General features: G+C 43.2%; 1 protein-coding gene across 2 annotated transcripts; it reads right to left on the bottom strand.

Moving 5' to 3' along the window:
- Positions 1-1,911: 1,911 nt before the first annotated feature.
- Positions 1,912-23,398, bottom strand: DCAF7 (DDB1 and CUL4 associated factor 7). Of its 2 annotated transcripts, XR_009449218.1 has the most exons (8): positions 23,006-23,398; positions 13,169-13,327; positions 12,397-12,508; positions 11,902-12,020; positions 8,845-9,054; positions 7,777-7,894; positions 6,495-6,730; positions 1,912-1,971 (listed from the first exon to the last, which is right to left on the bottom strand). XR_009449218.1 is itself a non-coding variant. In XM_059669908.1 (7 exons), the coding sequence occupies exons 1-7, from the start codon at positions 23,141-23,143 to the stop codon at positions 6,558-6,560; spliced, it is 1,029 nt and encodes a 342-aa protein (XP_059525891.1). In that variant the 5' UTR covers positions 23,144-23,398; the 3' UTR covers positions 1,912-6,557. The 2 variants fall into 2 exon arrangements, 1 of the variants encoding a protein (XP_059525891.1); XM_059669908.1 differs by having other exon boundaries at positions 1,912-6,730.
- Between the last annotated feature and the right edge of the window lie 2,138 nt (positions 23,399-25,536).

The following is a 25,536-nucleotide window of genomic DNA, read 5'->3' as shown; positions in this document are numbered from 1 at the left end:
TGGGTTTGCCTATTCTAGACATTTTATATGAATGGAATCTCAAAATATATAGTCCTTTATGACTAGCTTCTTTCACTTAGCTTGTTTTCGGGGTTCATACATGTTGTAGCATGTATCAGTACTCATTCCTTTTTATTACCAAGTAATATTCCATTATATGAATAGAGCACATTTTATTTATCTATTCATCGGTTGATGGACATTTGTGTTATTTCTACCTTTTGACTATCCTGAAAAATGCTTTTATGAGCATTCATGGCCCTGGCCGGTGTGACCAGAAAGGTTATCAGTTTGATTCCAGTCAGGGCACATGCCTAGATTGTGAGCTCGATCCCAGGTGGGTGGCATGCCGGAGGCAACTGGTTTCTCTCTCACATTAATGTTCCTCTCTCTCTCCTTTCCTTTCTCTCTAAAATCAACAACAACAAAAAACTTATTAGGAGAACTAATAAAACAAAAACCTCTCCAATCTTCATTAAAAAAATAAAAAAAACTCTTGTGGCATACCAGTTGAAAATTGCTGGTGTAAGCAACCCCCCCAATTTTTGTTGTGTTCAGTCTGATTTTTAACTGCAGTATAGCCCAGTCTGAGATGAATAGTTTACTCTACCAGCTTTTCCCTTAAAAACGAAAGAGTAAGAATCATGTATTTCCCATAAAATACAGAGTCAGGAAAAAACAACAACACACAGTCAGACCACATAGCAGTTTTAACAGAGCCAGTAGATGCTCATTTTGCCACATAAAACAAACTCTCAGAGTATATACTTCCCTTCAGAGACCCATTGCCACTCCCAGCTTCATTCTTCTGACAGAATGGCAGGCACTTAGTAAATTCTGGCTCACTGAACGAATCACAATTTTGCTTTTCTTTCTTCCCTTGAAATGGCCCAACATGAATAAAGAATGACAATAAAAATAAGTGGGAGGAGTATTCACCTACGACTGCCTGCATTTGACTATCAGTGGGGACAGGAACTCCTTCTCCATCCTACCATGTTGGGAAAGTGGCTTGGACTTGGAAACTCTACTTATCACATTAGAGCCTAGTGTCCAAACCTACAGGATTTGAGAGTTATCATTTCTTTATCACCCTTCCAATAGATTACTGAATCCTGATTATCCTGGCTCTTAAATCTTTTCAATTGTGGCCTATTCTCCTTTCCTGCTTCTCCTTAGTTCAGGCTTTTTTTTCCCCTTCTTTCACTTTGACGATTATAACAGGTGAACTGACTCCCTGTCTCACCCCCCACTCAAAGGTAATTTCTTCATTGCTCCCTAAAATGCAATTCTGAGCATGACTTGCCTCTATGTACAATTTCCAGTCTCATACAGGAGTAAGGTCTAATCTTTCTGCAAAGCACAAAAGATTCTGATCTGGCTCCTACTTACCTCTCTAGCCACATTTGCCACCAGTTCCCATATAAAACCCCACATCAACTTGTACTTCTCTGAATATGATCACACCTTTTCTTGCGTTTATAGATTGGTACCTGAATGTTTCCTCTGCCTTAAATGCCTTTCCCTATTCCTAGAGAATTCCAACTCAGCCTTCAAAGCCCAGTTCAAGTATGTCTTATGAGATTTCCCCTTACCATCTCTGGCTCCCACCCAGTCAAAGGTGATTACTGACTCCTCAGGGCTACAAGTAAGCCTGAACACACCTATTTTTGCACAACACTGACAGTATTTGTTTATGTGGCGTTTCCTCTGGTAGACTGTGAGCAACTTGTGGGTCACGGTCCCTGGCATAGAGGAGGTGCTCTGTGTTTTGTTAAAGGTGATGTTAGGCTGTCAGATAGTGATGAGCAGGGGTGGAGTCTAATCCCCCAGCCAGTGTCTCTGGAACATGACCATGGTAGCAGAATGGGAAGAACTAAATTCACCACAAGAAATTATTCAGTCAACCTATACATGTTCAAGTTTTATTACAAAGTATGATGGGCAGAAAATACGGTCTTATACAGGAGGCTGAAACAGAATGAAAGGGCAAAAATTAGGTTTAATATACTCAGGAAGCAAGAAATAAAGTCATAGACATAACACTCCACTTTTAGGTGCTTTTGAAATAGCCGTCAATGGGGATTTACCATTGTGGTTTCACAGCACAGTGTTAAAATGTTATTATAAGCCCTGTGTACAATCAGTCCTGTGAAAATAATTTCTTAAAAAGAAAAATAGTTACAGTACAGTTGTGTAAGGGGCAGCTTCCTCTCCACCTGACCATACGATGCCACAAAATCCATAGTATAGAGGAAAAGTTTAAATATATAACAAGAAAGTAAGTTCAGACACACTAGGCTAGATTGATTGGCTAGAGCGTAACATTTCAGAGAACAAGAAATCTCCATTTCTACAGAGAGGTTTGTACAATCATGCTACAAATTCACACTAGGGGGAGGAGGGATGGGGATGGAAAGTCACTGACAGGGGGATCATAAAATACACAGGAACCAAAGCAAATGATTCATACTCGACTCAAGCAAGTCAAAGCTTTAGCTCAACAAGTTTCATAACATACTGTACACAATCAACCCAAGGTGAGAACATTTCTTTTAAATAGCAGATAAACAAGTTCATCTTCACTCACTTGTCCCAAAGGTGGGCACTTAAAGTTTTCCAGCTGTTACACAGACTGCCAACATCTTTCTTCTTGAGTTCATACTTCTATTAGCTTATTTGTTTCTGGTTTTTAATACCAGTCCAAGCCTCTTTGGAAAGGCACCTGCATATCCCATATTTAAAAATAACATCCGGAAAGTAGCCTGAGAGGACTTGGCCCATACATTTGCCTTTGACCATTAGCAGCAATGACAACTGTGGGAGAAGAAAAGGGTGCAGATGGGGTGGTGGGCAAGGCTCTGCAACATGAGACTTTCTCAGTAGCTAGTTCAGCTGGTACAGAAAAGAAAATTCTTAGAGAGCCTGGCCCTGAGTTCACAGTGACTGCTCAGTTCAGCTTTCCTCCCAGGGAAAACTCAACTGAAGTGCCAAGCATGACGCTCCTTCCTCATCCTGGACCGTAAAGGGGAGTCTGCTTTGAGACTTCTACTTCAATGGTCTCCCTTACCCCAAGCCAGGCAGTTGAAGGAACTGCCAAATTCTCAAACTGGGGAAGGTGGAGAGATGGTACTGGGCTGGCACTGCCAAGTTTGGAAAACCTTGCAGCTTCTGCACAGCCTAGGAATTTAAGGCCCAGGCTGCAGCAGGGAGAAAGTTCTACAGTGGGAAGGGAGTGGGAAGAGAAGGATAAGAGAAAAGGGAGGCGTGGGGAAATTCAGCATGACTGTTTATGACCTGCTTCTTCGGCTCCCTACAAACCTACAACCAAGAAGAGCCATGGTCTCGAACAATCACGGGACTCCCAAGACCTGAGGATTTCTACCAGCAAACATCACATATCACTGCACTGCTGCAGGGAGGGGCCCCACTGCTCTGAGCTGTCCTCCTGTACCTGTTACCCAGTATCACAGGTACCCGATGAATGGTCCCTGACACAGTCTCACTCCATGCCACATAGCATCTGTATACTTCCTCCCCTCGGGCCATCACTGCCCTCTAATACTTTCCCCTTTGATCTACAGCAACACTTACCATTGATTTTCTCCCACATCCTAAACTGCCTCCTAAAATTTCAGCCACCACTATCATCAAACCTTGTAGAAATCTCAATTTTTTCTGTTTCTTCCCGAATCTTAACCAGTTCTCTGAGAGCCAATCCTGGTTCTGATAAGAAATTCTCACCTCATTATCAAATATCTCCCATCTTCAAGTTCTCATATTGCAGCCCGATTCCTACCTGGAAGGAGAGGTTCCAACTCTCTGGAGTGTAAACACTCAAGCTCTTGAAGGCTTGTACCCATTCACCAGCTCTCTGATGTGGAACCTGAGGCCTAATTTATTCAGCACTTCCTCCTCTCCTTTCAGAGGAGACAAGAAAAACAAAGGCAGCTTCAGCTCAGGGGCCACGAACAAGTCAAAGGGTCACCAGAGTAAGAGCCCAGAAGGGTGTGTGGCCTTTCCACTGAAGTCCTGGCAGCTGCTCTTCGCCCTTTCGAGGAGAGCAGATCTAGCTGTGCTCTCTGCTTGTCAATTTGAGAACCTAAACAAACTAAACAGACACTGGCTCTTGAAACTACAACAGATCTCTGCTTTCTGGAACATGGCTGGCTAAGAGGTTTTCTCAATCTTGAAACTACAGAAATCCCCTCCTCAACCATGAGGCCATTTGGCCTGTGGCATAAAGAGAGGGTGAGAACCAGGACTTTCAAATACCAGCATCCCAGCAACTGTGAGTGTGCGTTTGCTCAGGGAGCGTGGGAGTCTCACCTGGGCCCCAGGTGGGATGTCAGGACAGCACTGTGGGGCCTAAGGACAGTGATAGGGCTAGGAAGGAGTCCACAGGGCAAGGGGGGAAAATCAAAAGCTGTAGATTTCCAGAATAAATAGCAACTTTACCCAAATATATTCTAATTACTATTAACTAATTTTTTTCCTCCAGGTTGTTTTTGAATTCTAGTTGTGCAAATCTCACCATTCAGACCAGGCTTAGGTGCAGATCAGGGAAGGGATCTTAAATCAGATCTCAGTACAGTTAAGCCCTGCCTCAGCAGGACCAGCTCCCTCTTCCATTCTGATCTCCATTTCAGATCCTTTTCCACAAGAAGGAACTGATGGCCTCCTAGAGCAAACAGCCATCAATTTAGACTTGCGATCCTTGCGAGAAGGGCCCTGGAGCCATCAAACATAACTACAAGCAGAGAAGGGTTCTGAGCAAGAACTGCTCACTTCACATCTCCAAATGACATGCTGCAAATCTGGTAAATGCAGGAGCGTAAACCTCAAGCAGCTGAGTAGCCAAAGAGCCCCCAAACCAGAAAAAAAAAGTAAAAAGGCAGAAAGGAAAATATTCTAACAAAAGAGCCTTTTACTTTGGGACAAGCCCCTGTGTAGTAAAGCAAAGAGCTTTGTGGATAAAAATACATCTGCTTCTGAAAAGGAAGACTCAACCAAAGGGTTCAAAGGGCTCAGAAGAACAAAGCTAACTGTCTTGTTTCTCAAGAGCAGGTGAGAGCCTAAGTGGACAAAACCATCAGCCTTGTGGTCTGGTTTGCTACTCTTGGATCTTAGAAACCTTCAGCCACTGGGCAGAGCAAGATGAACCAGGCAGACTCCCGCCCAGACTCTGAGCGTATCCTAAACTCAGCCTACTACCAGTGACATCCAAGACCCTTCACGGAACTCATTCACATAATGGAAACAGACCCCTGCAGCCTGCAAGTTCAAATACTGCTCAGACCTAAACCGGAGCTCCTAACTGGCTGACCCTGGGTCTCCGATTCTTTTTGTAACTATGTAATTGATGGCCTGAAATCACAATGGCTCCCCTTACAAGAGCTGACAGTCTCCCGTACTCTAAAGGAGATCGTGTTCAGGGTTAGATGCACAGATTGTGTGCCTCTCAAGCCGGAGTCTCTCACCTCAGAGCTCTCAATCCAAAGAGTGGCTGATATACCACCAATCACAGTTAACTAAACGAACAGAGATACCAAAGTACAACTTATAGATCATTTTTGTCCATCATTCAAGCCATGAAACAGAATGGCCAGGGGCTTTTATTTGGAGGGAAAAACAAACTCTGAAACTATGTACTGGAAATATGCTCTAGGCTCAGCTTTCCTGAAACTGTTCCCCTCAAGTCAGGTACCCAATCAGCCTATTTCTGCTCTAGCATGTTCCCAACAGGTCCCAGTAGGGTTGGACAGAGGTACTTCGGCGAGTACAGAAGGCTTCACATGTGTGTTTTGGAGCCCAGAATGCCCTTGAGAAGAGCCAGACTGAAAAAAGGTGTGAGAGCTGGCCAGCTTCAGAGCACCAAGGCGGTTTGGGACTCCCGGTCAGGTCTGTTCTGCTCAGGCAGTGACGCAAGAAGGCAACTGCTCATGGGGTCAAGGGCCTCGTGCCAGGTTCGGGCACTGAGAGAGGAGAGGAAGGTGCTATCAGGGAGGACTATGAAACAAAGGAAGAAACCAGAGAGTAAAATTCTTTTCATAAAAAGATTAGCCTGGTAGATAAAAAATATACAAAGTTGAAATTTGTTACAGACATTGATAATAGGAGGAAAGACAACTTCAAATTGGTATTTGTTCCCACTTAAGTGCTAACACGGACATGGACACAGATTGCTGCCTTGGGCAACAGACGGACAGAGACATCTGGGGCAGATGAATACAAACATAGCCAGTGCCCGTAATGCTCATTAACACAACGGCTGACAAACTAATATACAGAAATTTTTAATTGAGGAACGAAAGAAGAAGAAAGGAGAGAAAATCTTAAAACTCAGCCCTGGGCTGAGGAGGTGCCACACAGCCCTAAGTGTAGCACAGAGAGCAATGGGGTGACTGGCCAGGAACTCCTAGAGCAGCTTCTGGTAACAGTGGGTGCAAAGCAATGAAAGACACACTGGCCACTGGAAACATGTTTCTTCTTACTTTGGGGTGGGGCAGAGGCGGGAAACACGAAACCCCTGCCTCGTGAACATGGCGCTTCCAACACTACACTCTGAGTATCTCCAGGCAGTTGTTGTAGCAAATGGCGATCCAGTCGGGCTGAGTCGATGCCCACTGCACGTTGTTGATCTCTCCCTCAGCTGTGTAGGCCAGGATAGGGTCCTCGATGGCCCGGGGCATTTGCTGGATGTCCCAGATGAGAGCCTGATGGTCATCCGCTGGTGACAGAAAGGCAGAGAGCAAGGTTACAACTCGGGCAAAGAGGATAATTATCCCTACATTTGGCGGTGCTGGTGGTTAGTTTACAAAACATTTGCTCACCAGTGAGAAAGATTTTATTTTAAGCCCCCATTTTATAGATGAGGAAACGGAGATTTGGAAATTTAAAGGACTTGCCCAAAACCACAGAGCAATGTAGCCAGTGAGTGGCTGAGCCAGGACTCAAAGCTAGCCTCTGGCTGTCCCCGGCTGTGTTCACTGCATTGGAGGTAGGTGATAGAATGGGACCTGGTGGGCACCTCTCATCCCATAACACGAACCAGGAAAGGATGAAGGGGTGAGATAAGGATGGCAAGGTTTTGAGTTTTAACTTTTTTCTAGTTTCTAAGGGATCTGTAATGTCTATCATGTTACTTTTATAATCGAAATAGTAAGTTCTTAGTCTAAGAGAAGAAAAAGCAAGGTAAGGACCTTCTATATCACAGTGTCTTCTAATCCCATCAGCCTATCCTGATGTCTTTTATACTCAGGGGAGCTGAATAAACTAAACCCTAATTGGCCAGGCTCATGCGGGCAAACGGAGATGTGAAAACTACAGGTCACACACCAATGACCAGACCAGGCTACACAGGGCCCTTCAGTGCATCCAGAGCTCACTGTAGGTTCATTACATCTCCTAAGGGAGATGTCACTCTTGGCAGTCCCAAAGACTCTGTTACGTCTATGACAGACTGTCCCTCTCTTCCACATTCATGGATCTGAGTCCTATGTGTCAACCTAGATTTCAGGGGTGGGCATATGAAAGACACAGCCTGTAACTGATACATGATGAAAATAGTATATGGAAGATGCTCTGAGAATACAAGCATATTTAGAAAATTGGACTGCTTCGCTTTCACAAGTGTAGAGCTGCTCCCAGTTGAGTTACTTTGGTAAATCTCTCAAACTATCCTCAGGAAATAGTAAGGATTACAATTCTAAGGAAACATGAAAGATCTCCTTACCTCTCTTCCCACATACTGCCCCCCCGCCCCACCGCATTTACCTGCAGTGCAAATGTGGCAGGATGAATGTGGGGCCCACGCAATGCCATTGACGCATGCTCGGTGGTTGTTTAACCTTGCGACAGGCGTGCACGGAACTCGGACATCCAGAATCACTACCTGCAGAAACAACAAGGAAAAGGCCCAGGGACTTCAGAGTGTGAGAGGAGAAAAAAAAAAGACACTTCACAAAATAAAACAAAATTTTTTAATTATGATTTCCTCATTTGTGGATTTAAAGATTATTAGATACAGAGTGTCTCTGTCCCAAAAGCAGCTACTGGATTGAAGAAAAAGGAAAAAAGAAGACACAGGTAGTTTATAGTCTATATCTAAAGCAATACAGGGTCTTTAGACTGATATGGAAGGGGAGAAGCAGGAGTAGGTAACATGAATCTGGATAATGCACCAAGTCCATTAGGTGCGTATGCTAAGATTCTGTGCATGCTCAGCGGGACAGAGTGACAGCACCCTCTGCCCCCAAAGCAGAATTCGAAATGTAAAGACTCTGAGGTGCTGGCTTCACCAAAACAAAGTTAATAAATGCATTGTCTCTACCCACAATTTACTGCCTGTATCAAGTAACAGGCTACAGAGAGTTGCCATTTCCATGTCTGTTTGCTAAAGCTGGAAGAATCTGTCCTGACTACAGAGGGGAAAACTGCTTCTTACTCAGCCTCATAAACACGTATGATTTGGTTTACTTTTTAGATATTGCCTTTATTGACACCAATCCCAACTCCTCAAGTATTGAAGTTTTTAACACACTGTGCTTATTCTGGATCAGGTTTTCTCAATCTCAGTACTCCTGACATTCTGGGTCAGATAACTCTTTGTCCTGTGCATTACAGGAGGTTTAGCAGCATCCCTGGCCTCTACCCACTAGATGCCAGTAGCACCCACCTCTTCCTTCCCCCCACCCCCACAGTTGGGTTAATCGAAACTGTCTTCAGACATTTTAAAAAATCCACGGGGAGAAATCTGGCACCAGCTGAGAACCACTGTTCTAGATACACTTAGTGCCAGAGGTAGGCTGAAAGGCCCATGCCAGCCTGAAGCAGGGTGCTCACCTCCATTCCATCCATGGCCATCGTGGCCAGGTAGTTAGGGTCCTGCTTGTTCCAGCAGAGGCGAAGCAGTGGGTGATGCTGTGGGTCTTCATAAATGATGGTGCTGTGTTCTAGATGGCGGAGGTCAAACATCCGCACCGAGCCATCAGCACCCACAGAGGCAAACATGTCCCTACCACCGCCAGCCCGGCTAAATGCGATATCATAGACCTGTTGGTGAATAAGACACTTCAGCCAGATTCCGATCCATTACTTCCTTTTCCATAGCAGGAAATCTGCTATGCTAGATCATCTAAACCCGTTTGTAACACAGGAGGAGAGAAATAAAACCAAACAATGTCTGCAAAGTCTGGAACCTGAGAGCTCTAACATCAGTGGCTTTCCAAAGAGTGAAGATCATTCTGTTATAGAAATTGGCTGGCTTCTTCCCACAGCCCTGCTTTCCAAGTCTTCTTCCTCCAATCCCTATGATAAACTGCTGACCAACAGAGCACACGTGATTCTGAGCAAGTATTCTGTATGCTTAGACAGGCTCAGCTCAAGTCAGAGACAGTGTGGTCTTCTATCACAAGACAAGATTGAGACATTGATTTCCTGAACCTTGATGGCTTCCATTTGTGTGGGGTCAGAGGCAGATCCATGACCACACTGAGGCCAAGATCATAGTTTAGAGAGGTGGAAGTAACCCTCCTGTGGCCACTTAGCCAAGTTGGTTCTGCTGTGAAACCTGGACCTGAGACTCATTCCCAAGAAAGAAGTAACAGCAGTTTTATACCATGGGAGGCATTCCTGTATTTGCAAAGAGAGTTATCACTCTCTTGTCCCAGGACAAGTTGTTTCTTCTCCTAGTTGGCCTGCATTCATAAATGGTTTAGGTTTTGAATCACTGTTTTCTGCATTTACTACTTGCTGTGAACACTGCACACCACTACTGTCTATGAGAAAACAGAGGTAGAGAGCAACAGAGAACTTCAGAGAAAAATTAAAAAGGACAGAGAGAGACAAGCCAGAGCCAGACAAGCAGAGAGAAGAGAGACACACTGAAAAAGAAAAACAAATGAAAGGAAAAACAAAACCCATCTCTGGGGTCAAGATTAACAACAGCTGACTTCTGGAGAGACATGATTGACTCTCACTAAGTACCATGACACCACCTTCTTGAGGTTCTGCCTGCCAAGGGACAGTGCGAAACGAGCATCTAGTTCTGTTCAACCTCACAAATTCCTTTTTCTCTGACTATGAAGAAATTACACTTCTCTTACAGTAGGAATGATTCGAAAGGAACTGGGCAGTCACCACAAGGAGGCCCTGCAGCTCCAGGCTCTGTCCTGCCTGAGGACAGGGGCATGTATCAATGTGAGCACCCCAGGGGGCCGGCTCTCAGTAACTGCCAAGAACAGGGACGCCAGAGCAGTATCACTAAGCAACAAGGTGCCATGGGCAATGTGACCGAGTGTGTAAAGCTCTCTCAGCTTTAACTGCCTGCTTCTTCATGGGGCTCCACCAGTAATTTCATTATAAACCACGGGAGATGACAAGCCTCCTCTACACCAACCTGCCAGGCAGCAACAGGAGCCCCCAAACAAGTCTTTACTTTGATAGTGAGAGGTGGACTGAGAAAAGCCATAGGTGCTAGGAGGCATCACTGTTTCTCTCAGAGCAACTATCGTCAGGTTCAATTCTTTAAGGCCAGGGCCTGTTTGCCGGTCCCAGCCTTCCCCTCTGGTAGGGAGAGGCTAAGGAATTTCTCCTCCCCTCTCTCTGCCCCCTGAAGCATCTCTGGCAATGACTGTGTCCCCTCCATGGCTCTAGCTTTTGCCAGGTAAACTCAGCCCCTGGATTCCAGTAACCCTGCCTCTTCCCTTGGCCCTTCTGGCCTGTGGGCAGTGCCACTTCCTGCTGCTCCTATTCTCTAGATCAGCAGTCGCCAACCAGTGGTCCGTGAGATCCGAAAGGTTGGCGACAGCTGCTCTAGATTGCCTCACTGCTCCTACTCTCTAGATTGCCACGTCTGTGTAAGCAATCCCCTGGATTGAATCCCCTCCGTTTACATACTTAGAGTAGTTCCGGTTTTCTGAACTGGACCCTGACAGAAAACAGCAGACTACATTGTCACATAACTAAAACGTAGCAACCTGTTTCACTTGATGTCAACTGGGTTTCCAGAAGTTCCTTACTGGTCCTCTCTGCAGGACAAATTCTTCCTTTGTCCCTTGGCTCAGCAGTAGGCCAGGCCAGCAGTCTTGTAACAGATCTTCCCCTTAGGAGCACAGAAAGCCAAACAACAATCCCTTACTAAGAATGATAACCTGGTCACCAACCTCCTATTCTGTAGATAACCTCAAGTTTCTGACCTAAAGTCAAGGCATCCTTTTTATCTGTACAGGTATTAATATTCCTTGCTATGCAGGGAAAGGTAGAAGAGAAAAGGAAACACTGCCACAGGAAATCAGAGAACTAGGTGCATGCAGCAGCTCTGGGAGGAAAAGATTTAGGACCATTTTCCAAAATCACTCATGAGAATGCTTTGATTAAAACGCAGCCACAAAGAGTTCCCTGTGAGTTTTGCAATAAACACAGGAGAAACATCACCATCAAGATAAACCATATTCCATTCCAAACAGTTTTAAGTATTAAGTGAACATACTAGAATTTCATAAAACAAGTTTAGATAAAAATTGATTAACTAGGTTTCACAGCCAGGAAATTTCTCTCTTCCTGCCTCTCCCTCTCAAAAGCAAATATATTTCAAGATAAATGTTACTCTAAGATTCATTTTTAATCACATCAGGTCCGAGTTTGTCTACCAAGAGAGTTCATTGTTAAAAAACAGCAATCTTTGGCATGAAAAGAAAAATTACTATAGGACAAGTTGTTTGTATCAGTCAAAAAACGCATTCCTTTACAATAGTGTTTTCCACTCTTGACACGTTACTATTTTCAATCAGACACAATGTTAACATTATGATTTTCCACATCATTTGCAAAACAGTGAGCAGACAAGACAATCTGACCACACTGAAGGCACAGAAAGCAGAAGAGGGACAGCATCATTACCTCTTTATCATGGGCAATCAGTTGGGTCTTCACATGGCCAGACACAAGATTCACTCGCCCCAACACCTGCCCTGTCTCCAGCCCCCAGATGGTACAAGTTGTATCAATGCTGGAGGTACCTGGAAACAATCAGTGCACGTCAGTAGCTGACAGGAGTGAGGTTCCCAGGCAAGCTGCTCTCCTTGTGCCTACTCACCAGTTCAGCACAGGAGACCACATGCCATAAACACTTCCTAGCATAGGGAGGGTACCAGGAGAGCCCCAAAGAGTCAAGTGTTCAATCCTTACCCTAGGATCTTAGACTCTGACTGGAGACAAACCATACACCTATAAGAAGCTTGATTCCATATGAGGAATGAACCACATTCCCTATCTAGTCTCTTTCTCGCTTGGTCCCATTCTAGGATGATGCCTGTACCTCAAGCCCCTGGTTAAATCTGAGAAAACATATCTTTGCTTCTTCAAACTGTAATCCACACCTCCTCACTCCCTTACCTAAAAGATAAGGATCCACTTCATTCCAGTCAAAGGAGGTCAGAGGAGCACAGAAATCTGAGTTTTTGTTATTATTTAGCAAACATTCCAGTCTGGTCTCCGTCTCACCAACCTAAAAGAACAATGAAAAAAAAAATCAGCCAGTCATTTTCCCAAAAAAACTTTTAATCCCCGTTTAGACAATATCTTAGTAAATATAAGACATGGGGGGGACATTTTTACCATAAAGAGTAATAAAACCCAGAGGAATTCCCTGAATGCTACTTCTCTACAAGCTTTTCCCCTTGCCTAGCTTTGTTTTCCAAATTTTTCTAGAGGAGAGGTCTTCTCACCTTGCCTGGCTGGGCACTCACTACACCTCCAGGCCAGGAGACGCCAATGCTGATTAGCTCAGCTGAGAGGGGAGATGACACTAGTCAACTCCCTAATCCACATGCATACTTGACTAGAATCAGTGGCCCGGTAGTCTGTTTAATTTACTCAAAAGTATCTTGACTGTAAACAAAATAAGAAGCCTCAAGTATCTCCACCCCCTCAGAGGTTCTATCAGGTTAGCTGAGCCTTGGATTTCCAGGGCTGGCTGTGGCCAGCAGCAGGGACTTCCAGGAATCTTGGCTAGGTCTAATAGGAAATCTGCTGAGTCAAACAAGGTCATTTCAGATCTGCTAGCATTTGTTTCTCCCCCGTGGCAATGACACTCTGCTGCCTCCAACCCCAGCCTGTTCTCTGTGACTCCATGCTGCTGATAACAGCTGAAACAGCACCTGCTTACCCTCCACACACGGAGATAGTCACCACTTGTCGCCAGTAGGTCTGGATAAACGCCTTTTGTGTCAGGGATCCACATGAGCTTTGTGGTGGGGTATGGATGGTCAAAGGTGTTTCGGCAAATAAACTCCGAACTCTCTTCATCTAAACCAACAAGCTGAACCTGTAACACAACAAAATTGAGCCGTGACAAAGACATCAGATTCCTGGGAAGTGACTGCAGAGTCAGGAACTATTACAGAGAGGACATCTAGTCCAACTATCCCATTTCTCAGATGAGGAAACCCAGACTTGAAGGATTGGGTTACAGTCAACACTGCAAAGCTAGTAAGAGGCAGAGACAAAACTTGAAGACAGGTTTTCTGACTCCAAATCCTACACTTAGAAAAAAAAGTTTATATATATATTTCAGAAAGGAAGGAAGAGATATAGAAACATCAATGATGAAAGAGAATCATTTATCAGCTGCCTCCTGCACGTCCCCTCCTGGGGATCGAGCCCGAAACCCGGGCATGTGCCCTGACTGGGAATCAAACCGTGACCTCCTGGTTCATAGGCTGATGCTTAACCACTGAGCTTCCGGCCGGGCCAGATCCTGCACTTTTGACCCACAGAACTGCATTACCTGCCCAGCAGGTTACACCTTCCCCCACAACCCTGAGGCATCTGATAATGTGTGTGGTTCAGTTACTCCAGTCTTGACGTGCTGTGTGTATTTAGACCCTGTGCAGTCCCAGTTCCACACAACAAAGTGACATCTCATGCACAAACTGCCCCTTCCCCCACCCTGGCTAGTAACAAGTTTCCACATAAAGGTGTGAAAAACAAGCATTCAAGAATCCAAACCACTCTCCTGGCAAAAAAAAAAAAAAAAAAAAAAAGGGGGGGTGGGTGGGGGGGGGGTGGGGGTAGGGGTAACTACTGAGAGGAAGTTCCCTGGTTCTGGCCACTTTTTCTTAGAGTTAATTTTGGGCCAATATTGATTTCCATTCTTTGCTGTCAAACTTAAGTCAGGCTCAATGGGAAATGCCGTGTTATATCTGCTTATGAATTTCCATCAACTGGAAGATGGAATGGAAAATATTTGCTAACGATCCATAATGAGAGGATAAGCACTAACCATACAACAGAAAACAGAATTCCTTTTACTCTTACTTCAGTCTTAGATACAAGTATCTATCTTTTTTTTTTTAATTTAGGTATAGTCGCATACAATAAAATTTCACTAAGTGTTTTTCAATGATTTGGAATATATATATTTGCAAATGTATACAATTGTGTAAGCTCTCCCATCCCCCACAATAATTAAGATAGAGAATACTTACATCACCCCAAAAAGTTCTCTGGGGCTCCTCTGCAGTCAATCCTCTACCCCTAGTCCTAAGCAACCCCTGACCTATAGGTTTGCCTTTCTGTAATACCGTATAAATGGAATTACAGTATTGAGACTTTTGTGACTTTCAGCATGCTGCTCTTGAGATTCATCCATGTTGTGTGTATCAGTAGTACCTTCTTTTTGTTGTTGTTAATCCTTACCCAAGGATATTTCCCCCCCCCCCATTGATTTTTAGAGTGGAAGGGAGGGGGGGAGAGTCGGACACATTGATATGAGAGAAAGACACCAATTGCTTGCCTCCTGCACATGCCCCAACCAGGGCCAGGGCCAGGGATTGGGCTTGCAACCATGGTACATGCCCTTAACTGGAATCGAATCCAGTACCCTTCCATCCCAGGGCTGACGCTCTATCCACTGAACCAAACTGGCTAGGGCAGTAGTGTTTTCTTTTTATTGCTGAATAATATTGCATTATATGGAAACACTATATCCAGTTGATGAACTTTTGAGTTATTTCTAGTTTGGGGCCATTAATGTAAACTGATATAAACATTTATGTATGAGGGGTTTTTTTGAGGGGGCAAATTTTCATTTTTTTCTTTGGTAGACAACTAAGAGTGAAATTGCTGGTTTATATTGTAAGTGTATGTTTAACTTTATTTAAAAACTTTGTCTACAACGCCCAACCAAGCCACACCAACAACCTATTTTCTAAGTGGCTTTGTCATTTTGCATTCCCACTAGCATTACATTACAGTTCCATATGCTCCACATACTTGTCGGCACTTGGTATGGCCAACTTTTTAAGTCATTCTAATAGGTGTGTATTAACAACTAATGATACTGAGCACCTTTCCATGTGTTTATCTGCCACCTGTATTTATTCTCTGGTGAAGTCTGTTAAAATATTTTGTCCTTTAAAAAGACTTTAGATTCACAAAAAAATTGGGCAGGAAGTACAGAGTTCCCACACATGCACAGGCTTCTCCACTATCAACATAATAAAGTGGTATGTTTGTTTCATCTGACAAGCCTACAATGATACATCACTATCACTCAAAGTCCAGAGTTTACATTAGAGTTCAGTCTTTGTGTTGTACATTCTATAGGTTTTGACAAATCTATGATGTGTGTATACCCACCATTATAGTATCATACAGAATAGTTTCACTTTTTACTGGGTTCCTCAATTTCTTATTTAAGTTTTCAGAGTTCTTTGTATATTCTGGACACAAGTCCCTAGTTATGTGTTTTACAAGTATCTTCTTAGTCTATGACTGCTCTGTAATTTTCTTTCAATGTTTTTTAAACAAGAGATGTTTTTAGTCCTGGCCGGGAGGCTCAGTTGGTTAGAGAGGCATCCTGATGCTCCAAGGTCGTGCCCAATCAGGGCACATATCTAGATTGTATATAAAGGCGCTCATTTCCCTATACTGTCAACAATACAAGAGTCTCGATAACTTAAATTCCAATTTCCTTTAACTACCTGTGAGGTTGAATACCTTTTCTTGTTTATTGATCACTTGCATTTCCTCTCCTTGGAGCTGGATATTTACTAGGTGTACCGGTTAATAATGCAGATTTTTTCAATAGATAAGAGTTATACATATGTTGTTATACTAGTATATGCGATTTGATACGTATGCTATTTTGTTGTATTACTCCTTCAGATTACCACTTGTTCGGACCGATGGCACACGCACTTTCTGAGCAGCACTTCAAAACGTACGAAGAAGTAGAAAATTGGGTCTCTGAATGGTCTGCCTCAAAACAAGAAAAGTTCTATTGGGAAGGTATCCACAAATTACCTGAAAGATGGGGGAAAGGTGTAGCTAGTGATGGACATTACTTTGAATAAAGCACTTTTGATGTTTCTCTTGAAATTATCGACAAGTGCTGGAGAGGATGTGGAGAAAAAGGAACACTTGTGCACTGCTGGTGGGAATGCAGACTGGTGCAGCCACTATGGAAGACAGTATGGAGTTTCCTCAAAAAACTACAAATGGAACTCCCATTTGACCCTGTGATCCTACTTCTAGGAATATATCCCAGGAAACCAGAAACACCAATCAGAAAGGATATATGCACCATATGTTCATAGCAGCACAATTCACCATAGCTAAGATCTGGAAACAGCCTAAGTGCCCATCAGTAGATGAATGGATTAGAAAACTGTGGTACATCTACACGATGGAATACTATGCTGCTGTAAAAAAGAAGGAACTCTTACCATTTGCAACGGCATGGATGGAACTGGAGAGCATTATGCTAAGTGAAATAAGCCAGTCAATGAAGGAAAAATACCACATGATCTCACTCATTCATGGATAATAGAGACCATTATAAACTTTTGAACAGTAATAGATACAGAGGCAGAGCTGCCTCGAACAGATGGTCAAAATGCAGTGGGAAGACTGGGGAAAGTTGGGGGGCAGGAGGGAGGGGTATAAGAGAGCAACCGAAGGACTTGTATGCATGCATATATGCATAACCAATGGACATGGGACGCTGGGGGGTGGGGGAGGCCAGGGGATAGTCAAGGGCGGGGGGGGGAAAAAAGACACATATGTAGTATCCTTTGTAATACTTTAAGCAATAAAAAAAAAATTAAAATAAAATAAAATAAAACAAATAAAACTCTGAGACAGATAGTATTCCAGTTCTGGCTCTGCTTTTATCTTTAATATCACTTAACAGATCTGGGCTTTAGTTTCCTCATCTTCCCGTAAGTGCTGATATGTAGTGTTTTTTCCAATCTGTTGATTTCTCTTATTAAAAAAAATATATATGGTCAATTTTTATAAACTGGGTTATCTTTTAAAAAGTGCATTTTTAAATCTTATATGAATATAAATCTTATATATTAAGTGTATTTTCAGGTATTTACAGAGAACAATCTATAATAGCTGTCGACTTGTACACACTGTTCTATTATCTTCTGTCAAATGGGGCTAGCCTAATTTCGCTTTCCCCTCTTCAAGAGGACTCGATTGTTTTGCCTGGGTGTCCAAAACATTCCTTATCCATCCTTAAAATGTAGAAACTTTCCTAAGAAGTGTTTTGTTGCCAATTGTTTGGTGTCAGTTTTTCTTGAGGTATAGTTTGAACTCATTACTTCAAACCTTTGTTTCTATAAAGTTCTCTTTAATTGCATATTTGAGTTTTTGTGTCTCAGTTCTTTGGTCTTCTTCAGGAATACCAATTATACCTACGTTAGATCTTTGTTTTCTGTATCTATTATGTTCTAATTATTTATTTCCATTTCATTTTCTCAATCTGTCTTCTCTAACCTTCACTCTGTTTTTAACAGTTGGTATTTTTATTCTTTTAATCCTGTGATAATTTTTGTTTTCTCTTCCACTATTTCCCTGGGCTGCACCTGCTGATGTTTCATTTTCTCCTGTTACTATGCCTCATTTTACCTCATCGCCTGTATCTCTGCTTGGAGTTTTTTACTCTTAAGTTCTTTGACTTTCTGGTGGCAGGACTGGCCACTAATTTCCAACTGAAGTAAAAAAACATTTTTCTAGTATGGGTAATTTACCTGCCACTGGTTTCCCGTTTCCCATTCCTCTCCACCCCCCCCTTTCTTATAATATCTTCCTATAGTTACTATGCCGGTTCCTTTCGTATGAGGCAAGTTCTTCCTAGATGATGTAAAGAAGGTTCTTGTGGGAGAGAGGTCATAGCCATGCCCCAAGTTCATAGAAACACATGAAGCTTTTGCATCTTGCCAGCCAACAGAGATGAGGAGCTGCTAGGCTGCTCACAATTTAGTCTCTCATTCAACCTGCCTCATCTAATGCTTCTAGAGAAGATAGCACATCTATGTGTCTTCTTGTAAAGTTTAGCTCCCCTCTTGCCGAAGTGTCAACTGGGGTCTGAAGAAGCTCCCGCTGCCGGCCTGTGCAGCCTCTTTTCACTCTCCCAAACAAAGGGTTGTTGATTTTGCCCATCAAAATCCTATTCTGGAGAACTGCTCTCTTTTGAGTTTAAAACTGCAGCCATAGATACCCTTTCTCAGCATCTTCCCCATCCCATTTGCTCTGCATCATACTGCCATCCTTCCTCATCCTTGTCAGAACATAAGGAAAAATTATCTGACTTTAATCATCTTATTATCAACATTTAAGTTGCCCCTCTACCTTTTTCCCCACCCTCCTGCTAAACTTCTTATACTTCCCATCTCCACTCTCTTTCTGAATCTGTTGTTTCACAGCACTTTACACCAACATGTGAAACAAATGCCCCTAAAAAAAAAAAAAAAAAGGCCATGAAGCAAGATTATTTTTACTTATTTTTACACTGTGGATTTACTATGTCAAATGTCTCCTAAGGAGCAGATATGCAAAATGAAATATTTACTCCTTGAAGGCATGACCACATCTTCACTTTTACTTTTATTACTTACATGAATAACAACATAAATTATTATTCACATTACTCATACCTTATATTTTTCAAAAATTAAAAGACGTCATATCTATCTTGTTAATAATATAAGCTTCCTCAGGGAGAAAATTGTGTATTCCATCTATTACTGAGTGCTAGTACTAGAACATGAAGGTTAATACATATTATACATGTGATTTAAAAAAAAAGCCCCAAGTTACCCAAATCAATATACCACTCCAGTCAGTGAAACATTTCCCCCAAATTGTTAATATAACCAAAATCAGCTAAAGCAAAATTCTGAGAGAATAAAGCAGCTTTTCTTGGTCTTTTCCACTTGTCCTCCCTTCCAGCCTATTTCTGACTATTGCTGATCAATGTCTGTAGAGAGCCTGCCTTGTCAAACTCAGATGAATTCTGACACAGCACTCCTTCATCTCCTGGCACAGAGGCTGACCAATGAGGCATCACAGCCTCAGGCAGGTCAGGCTACCTACAGAACATGGATTCATTCCTTGTTCAAATCATAGCATCTCCAGTATTATCTGTATGAGCCAAATTATGGCAAAAAGCCATAAAGCAGCAGCACTTTTATCCAGTTCGTCCTATGGAGGAATTAGTCCTCTCACTGTCTAGAAAAAAAGAAAGGAGGAAGTTAAAACCGGAAGAGTTTTATGTTTTAAATTCCCCTAGACAGTCTTGCCAGGGACTGATGGAACACTGCAAAACTTCCAAAAGTCTAAATATCAATCAAAAATACCTACATGTACTAAAACACACAGTCTTCATTGCTGCCAATCTCATATCTGCTGATGAAGACCACACAGTTACCAAGCATCATCACTATGCCTAAAACATATATGCGTGTGTTCAATACATATCTGTTGAATTAATGAGCAAAAGAATGAGGATTGAGAGAGAGAGAGACATCCTTTCTCTCTCTCTCTCTCAGATCAGTAAAAATATATCCTTGGTGAGGATAAAAACAAACAGAATTTCTGATAATGGAACTTTTTATTTCAGGCGTGACTGACATTATCCTGTTCTTTACTCTGCAACGATTCCCCAATTTATTCTGATGTTAGAACAACTGAAAGTCAAGTTGTTCTTGAAATGCTAATTTCCTCTAAACATTGATGTGAGAGAGAAACATTGGAATAATTTTACTATAGGAAAACATGATTACATTAATACAAACTTTAAAAAGCATAACCATGTTTTCTTATAGTCAATGATTCCACAGTAAAAAAGACCATTTCTGGCCTTTTCATCAATGCTAATTTGCTATGTCCATTTATTTTGTCTCGCTGGCAATCATTGTCGAGGGCAAGCAGAAACCAAAGGTCTGAAAATTTCAACCAATAATTTTTAAATTCCTGCAAATTATGAAATCTGGTACCTCCATGTCAAGTTTCCACAAAACTAAGCCTGAGAATCAGAGCTTTAAAGTGGTATTTCCCATCCACCAGTCCCTAGGCAGAGATTCTCTACAGCAGGATTTTTTAACTTGCGGTCCATGAACTTGAACTGGAAATTTACATTCATATTTTCACTAACCTTTAGCTGAACTTTAGCATTTCCTTCAAAGCGGCACGAATCGGTGACTTTGTCATAAATATAAATAACTGATTTTTAAAATATCACATTGCAGTTGTTAAATATCTTGAAATGATATTTACCTTCATTACTTCAAAAGCACAGTAATAATTACACTGGATGGTGTAATTTAATGAGTTAATATAAAAGTACATATTACTATATCACCCCTTTATTTTTTTAATTTGAGAGAGAGAAGGGAGAGGGAGAGAGAAACATCGATGGGTTGCCCCCTGTACGCACTACAGAGGACTGAACCTGAAACCTGGGCATGTGCCCTGACCAGGAATGGAACTGGTGACCTTTCAATGCATGGGACGACTCTCAACCAACTGAGCCACACCAGCCAGGTCATATATCACCATCTTAAAAAAAAATGTTTTTGATAACTGTAGTTCAATATAACTGGTTTCCTTCTTAGTCCTATATTTTTATGCATTTGAAAACATAATCATGAAAAAAGGTCTCTTGATTGCAGATTGCCAAAGATGTCCATGGTGTGCATATAACACATTAAAAACCCTGACTTACATAGGTGGAGGCACAAAAATAATTTTAAGTAATAAAAATTTTAAGTAATAAAAGTACATAATAAATGGGATTAAGAGTTTGCATTACACTACTAAGGCCACAGTGCCTTTGCGCCTGGCACAAGGGAGCTCTCATACAGTTGCTAAATGAAGGGACAAACTTTGAGGTAAAATTCCTGCAACTGAGGTTTGGCACCAATTACTCCACTGATTCCACCAGCGACTGTGGCTCAGTTTGTCTTCCTTAAAAATGTAACTTCTACTGTTTACTCAAGTTCCTCTGGAAGAACTTGCAAGGAAAAAAACATCTATTTGTATGAAGACTCAAACCCTTTAAAAGACATCATTTTACTTTTTTTAAAAAACATGTATTCTTAAACAATAGTTCTAGTGTCCTTAATTTTACTAACATGGTTTCAACATCAGGACCATGAATTCCATTCCCAGCTCTGCTGTCCACTATGGCCGTAATAAGAAAGAAAGAGGAAACAGAGAAAAGAAAGTTATGTCTTGCTCAGGACTTTCTGGTTTCTGTGGGTAAGGGGTGGACTTCCAGATCAGTGTGCACTCCATGGTATCTGTGTAACTTCAGGGCAATAGAGTCCATCGCTTTTATCAGTTTCTCCAAGGGGATTCCAAAGAAGTTAAAACATAACCCTAGAGAAACAGCTGTGCTTCTGAAGAAATGTAAACAAACTTACAATGTTCAAATGCTTTTTACAGGACCACCACCTTTCCTACAACAAACTGTGGGTCAGAAATAGTTAAGACTGACATGTGCAATTCCCACAGCTAGTCAATGGGTCAGAGGGGACCCGATCCTCGACTGCCTGGCTTTTTTTTTTTTTAATATATATTTTATTGATGTTTTACAGAGAGGAAGGGAGAGGGATAGAGAATTAGAAACATCATGAGAGAGAAACATCGATCAGCTGCTTCCTGCACACTCCCTATTGGGTATGTGCCTGCAACCAAGGTACATGCCCTTGACTGGAATCGAACCTGGGACCCTTGAGTCCGCAGGACTGCCTGGCTTTTTCCCTTGCACCAGCCTACCGAGCAGGAGTGCTTTAAGCACAACTACCCAAGGCTTTCAATTGCTCTGATCCCTAATAATCACAACATTTACTCTTAATAAAAGAAAGAAATTAAGCGGTAAAGGAAAGAAAATTCTTCCCACTGACTTACTCAACAGCTTTCAAAAATAAACGTATGCTGCACTGCCAGCTTAAACGCTTCCCCCTTATTACCGGGGCTTCCGTGAAGGCTTCCCAATTGATGGATACTTGCCACTCACGGTTACAAATCTGTACTAGTATGAAGAAGCCAAGAAAAGATACGGCGAGTGTCCTCCTTCTCTATTCAGACAACAATGGTGGGACCAAGGCTACAGGCCAAGATTTCCAAAAAAGAGATCGCTTTTTAAAGGACAGATACGAGGCAGCAATGGCAATCCTGGCAGAGGGACCTGGGTGACCATGAAGAGCACCTGGGGCTGGGGGCGGGACGAGGGGAAACGGACCGCCCTCATAGAAATCCAGTGCGGCCAGGAGTGAACGACCACCGGCTGAAGCGCGGGCATCCTCCTTCCCGGTATTCACTCCCTCTTTCCTCCTCCGCCCCACGGCTGAAGCAGAGGCGGGAGAGGCGGGAGGTAGGAGTGGTACATAGGGTGTAAATTCGAGTTTGAGATCTGCTTCTGCCACGACATAGCTGTCTGACTCCGGCACGTCACAACATCGTGCCTCAGTTTCCCCATCAGTAAAAGGGGGGTCAGGGGTAACTACCGTCCTGACTACACAGGAATGCTGCCAGGATTAAATGAAACCAGTGCGAAGCCCTCTGCTCAGGACCAGACTCAGAGGAACCGCTCCGTGGTGCCAAGGCAAGTCCGCGGGAGGGTCCTGGGGTCTGGGTTCCGGCCCGGAGGGGGCGCTCCTGGGGCCCGCTCCCCGTCCGCTGGGCTCCGAGCCCCTGCCCGGCCCACCTTGTTGTTGTACTCCTCCACGAAGCTGCCCAGCGCCAGGCGAAAGCGCTTGTCAGGCCGCACGCTCCAGTTCATGGCGTAGACGGTCCAGGGCGCTTCATACTTATAGATCTCCTTCCGTTTGCCGTGCAGGGACATGGTGGCTGCGGCGGGGCCGCAGTGCGGGCCCGGTCGGCAGCGGGACGCGGCGGGCGGGGCGCGAGTCAGGCGGGGAGCCGGGCCTGGGACCTAAGGGTCCGAAGAGAGGCGGGGCCCGGGTGGGCAGGGACGGCCGAGCCCGGAAGCGGGGCCTCAGCGACAGACAACGACAGACAACGACAGCCGCCGGGTCCGACCCCCAGTTTCAAACCTGCTCAGGCTCCGACGACAATCATCTTCCGTTTGAGACGTTGCCCCGCCCTCCAGGAACGGAAGCCACGCGCTCCCCACAGTGGCGCCGGGCGTTGGCTGCCTGACACGTCACTTAGGACGGGTTCCTTCTCTTCATTGGCTATTGTACCTTTAGCTTTTGGAACCTCCTCGCTATTGGTGCAAATGTTTGTCTTTCCAATTACTTGTCCCACTTAATCCCAGGGGGCAGGCTCTTCCTCAGTCCTAAAGGTCATTGGCTGACAAAGATGTCAGTCAGAGAGATAACAGCGCAGTGCGGGTGAGTGGGGGCGTGGGTGGCCTAGAGGCGAGAGTGTGGAGCTCCAGGCTTCCAAGTTCTAGGCCAAGTCCCTGAGAACGAAACCTCTAGTGGGACCTCCTTTGGCTTCCACTCTGCAGCTGCTATTCCGAGCGGCTTCTCTACTCTGTCGAGTGAAAATTAAAATGCTGCCTTAGCCGAGGGCCTGCTCGCCTGCTGCATTTCGCGGCACCGAGTGGGACCCCTGGCCTGGCAGTCTGTCGGGCGAGCCAAACGGGAAGCACTTTCTCTCCTCACTCCTGCTAACGCCCCTTTAAACCGGGAGGGGAGCGGACCCGCCGCGTGCAGACCGACCCGCCGGGTTTCTCGGGGACGGGCCGTATGCAGTCAGGCCTTCCGGCCCATCTAGAAATGCTAGGAATTCTAGGGCTGGTTTTCATAAGGCAGCTTTCCGACCAGCGTGGCTCTAAGTTTTTTTAGGTTCCTTACCATCCCTTTTCCGCCTCAGATCCCCAAGCAAAAGCTAAGCATGCTCTACATTTATGTGTCCTGAGTTTGAAATGGAGAAGGGTCCAGAGCTTTGTCATTAAATGGTTTCCGATTCTTTGCTTTCAGCAAAATTAAAGGAGGATTATATTGACTTGTGATGTATCACTAAATACAGTTTTTAATAATGAATGTGACTGTTATCAGACAATTCAGAAAGAATTCAAGGAACTGAGTGACACTGCTATATGTAACAAACCCCCTACAGTCCCATCCTTTATGGGAACAAGTTTTCTCTGTGCTTAAGTTTTGTGTTTTTATTAAAGGAAAGAAAAATAGGTACAAAATTGTTGCTGAACCTTGTCTTATTCTAATTTTTTAAAAAATGGTATTCATCCACACATGAACTGAGAGGAAAGAGATGCATTTCCAATAAAATTTGTTTCTATAAAAATTTAATATATATTTATGTTGTTTTGAACAACTCTGTACTAATAAGTGTAACCCTTAAAGCCTTAGTAATGTTATAAAAATTAATCTTAAAATTTCAATGTATACTATATATTTTCAATTTACATATCTGTTGCAAATAGTTATGATGAGATTATGAATAATAGACTTTAAAGCAGGATAATAAATTATATGTAGTATAAACTGAGAAGAAGAGAATGGAATTATGAGAAAAAATAAATGATATTAAAGAAGTGCTTGTTCTAGTGTTTTTAAAATGAATGATGTTGGCTCATAAATCGCTATGCTATTTGGATCAAAATGGATCCATGGCAATAAAACAGCTTATAAAGTGTCAATATAATCAGCACACTGGAAATTACATCCTTTACAACTGTTTAGACTTAATAATGAAATACTTCACATGTCAACTTAAAAATGTGCGAAGAGGCAAATACATTTTCAAATTCTTTTGGGGAATAATGGAGCAAAGAGGACTGAAGACCAGTGACCAGGTACAGTCCATTTCAGTGGGGTAGTTAACTGTGCATATTCTCAAGCCAAACCATTTGGATTGAAATTACATCCTTCTTTTCCTCTATTGTGGGCAAGATTCCTTTTTATTATTATTATTGTAGTATAATTTATACATAAAAGTGCACATATTCTCACAACACACGCATGTAACCAGCACCTAGACCAGGAAGCAGCATGGTACCAAAAGTCCAGTCGTGCTTGTGTAAGTTTTTTGTCTCTCTGTTTTTGATCCCACGTCTCTAAAATGGGGAGAATAACAGTGACCCCTTAGGGTTTTTGAGAGGATTAAATAAACTAATATCTGAAGGCAGTCAGCACAGTACGCTGAACAGGGTGACTGTTATGAAAGTGTTGGCTGTTGTCATGATTCCCAATGGCCACCAAGCCAGTACCTCTCACTCCCCTTCACCCCAGCCTGGCTAAGAGCTCC

This window comes from Myotis daubentonii, chromosome 16, assembly GCF_963259705.1.
Source record: "Myotis daubentonii chromosome 16, mMyoDau2.1, whole genome shotgun sequence".
In the NCBI taxonomy this organism is placed as follows: Eukaryota; Metazoa; Chordata; class Mammalia; order Chiroptera; family Vespertilionidae; genus Myotis; species Myotis daubentonii.
Note: the sequence above shows the minus strand (reverse complement) of the source record. Positions and strands in the feature narration are given on the sequence as shown.

Excerpts from the sequence above, each read along its gene's own strand:
- DCAF7 (XM_059669908.1), bottom strand. The coding sequence starts at position 23,143 with ATGTCCCTGCACGGCAAACGGAAGGAGATCTATAAGTATGAAGCGCCC. Across the intron at positions 13,328-23,005 it reads TGGAGGAGTACAACAACAAG|GTTCAGCTTGTTGGTTTAGA; the intron begins GTGGGCCGGGCA and ends GTTGTGTTACAG. Across the intron at positions 6,731-7,776 it reads CTGCCACATTTGCACTGCAG|CGGATGACCATCAGGCTCTC; the intron begins GTAAATGCGGTG and ends TTCTGTCACCAG.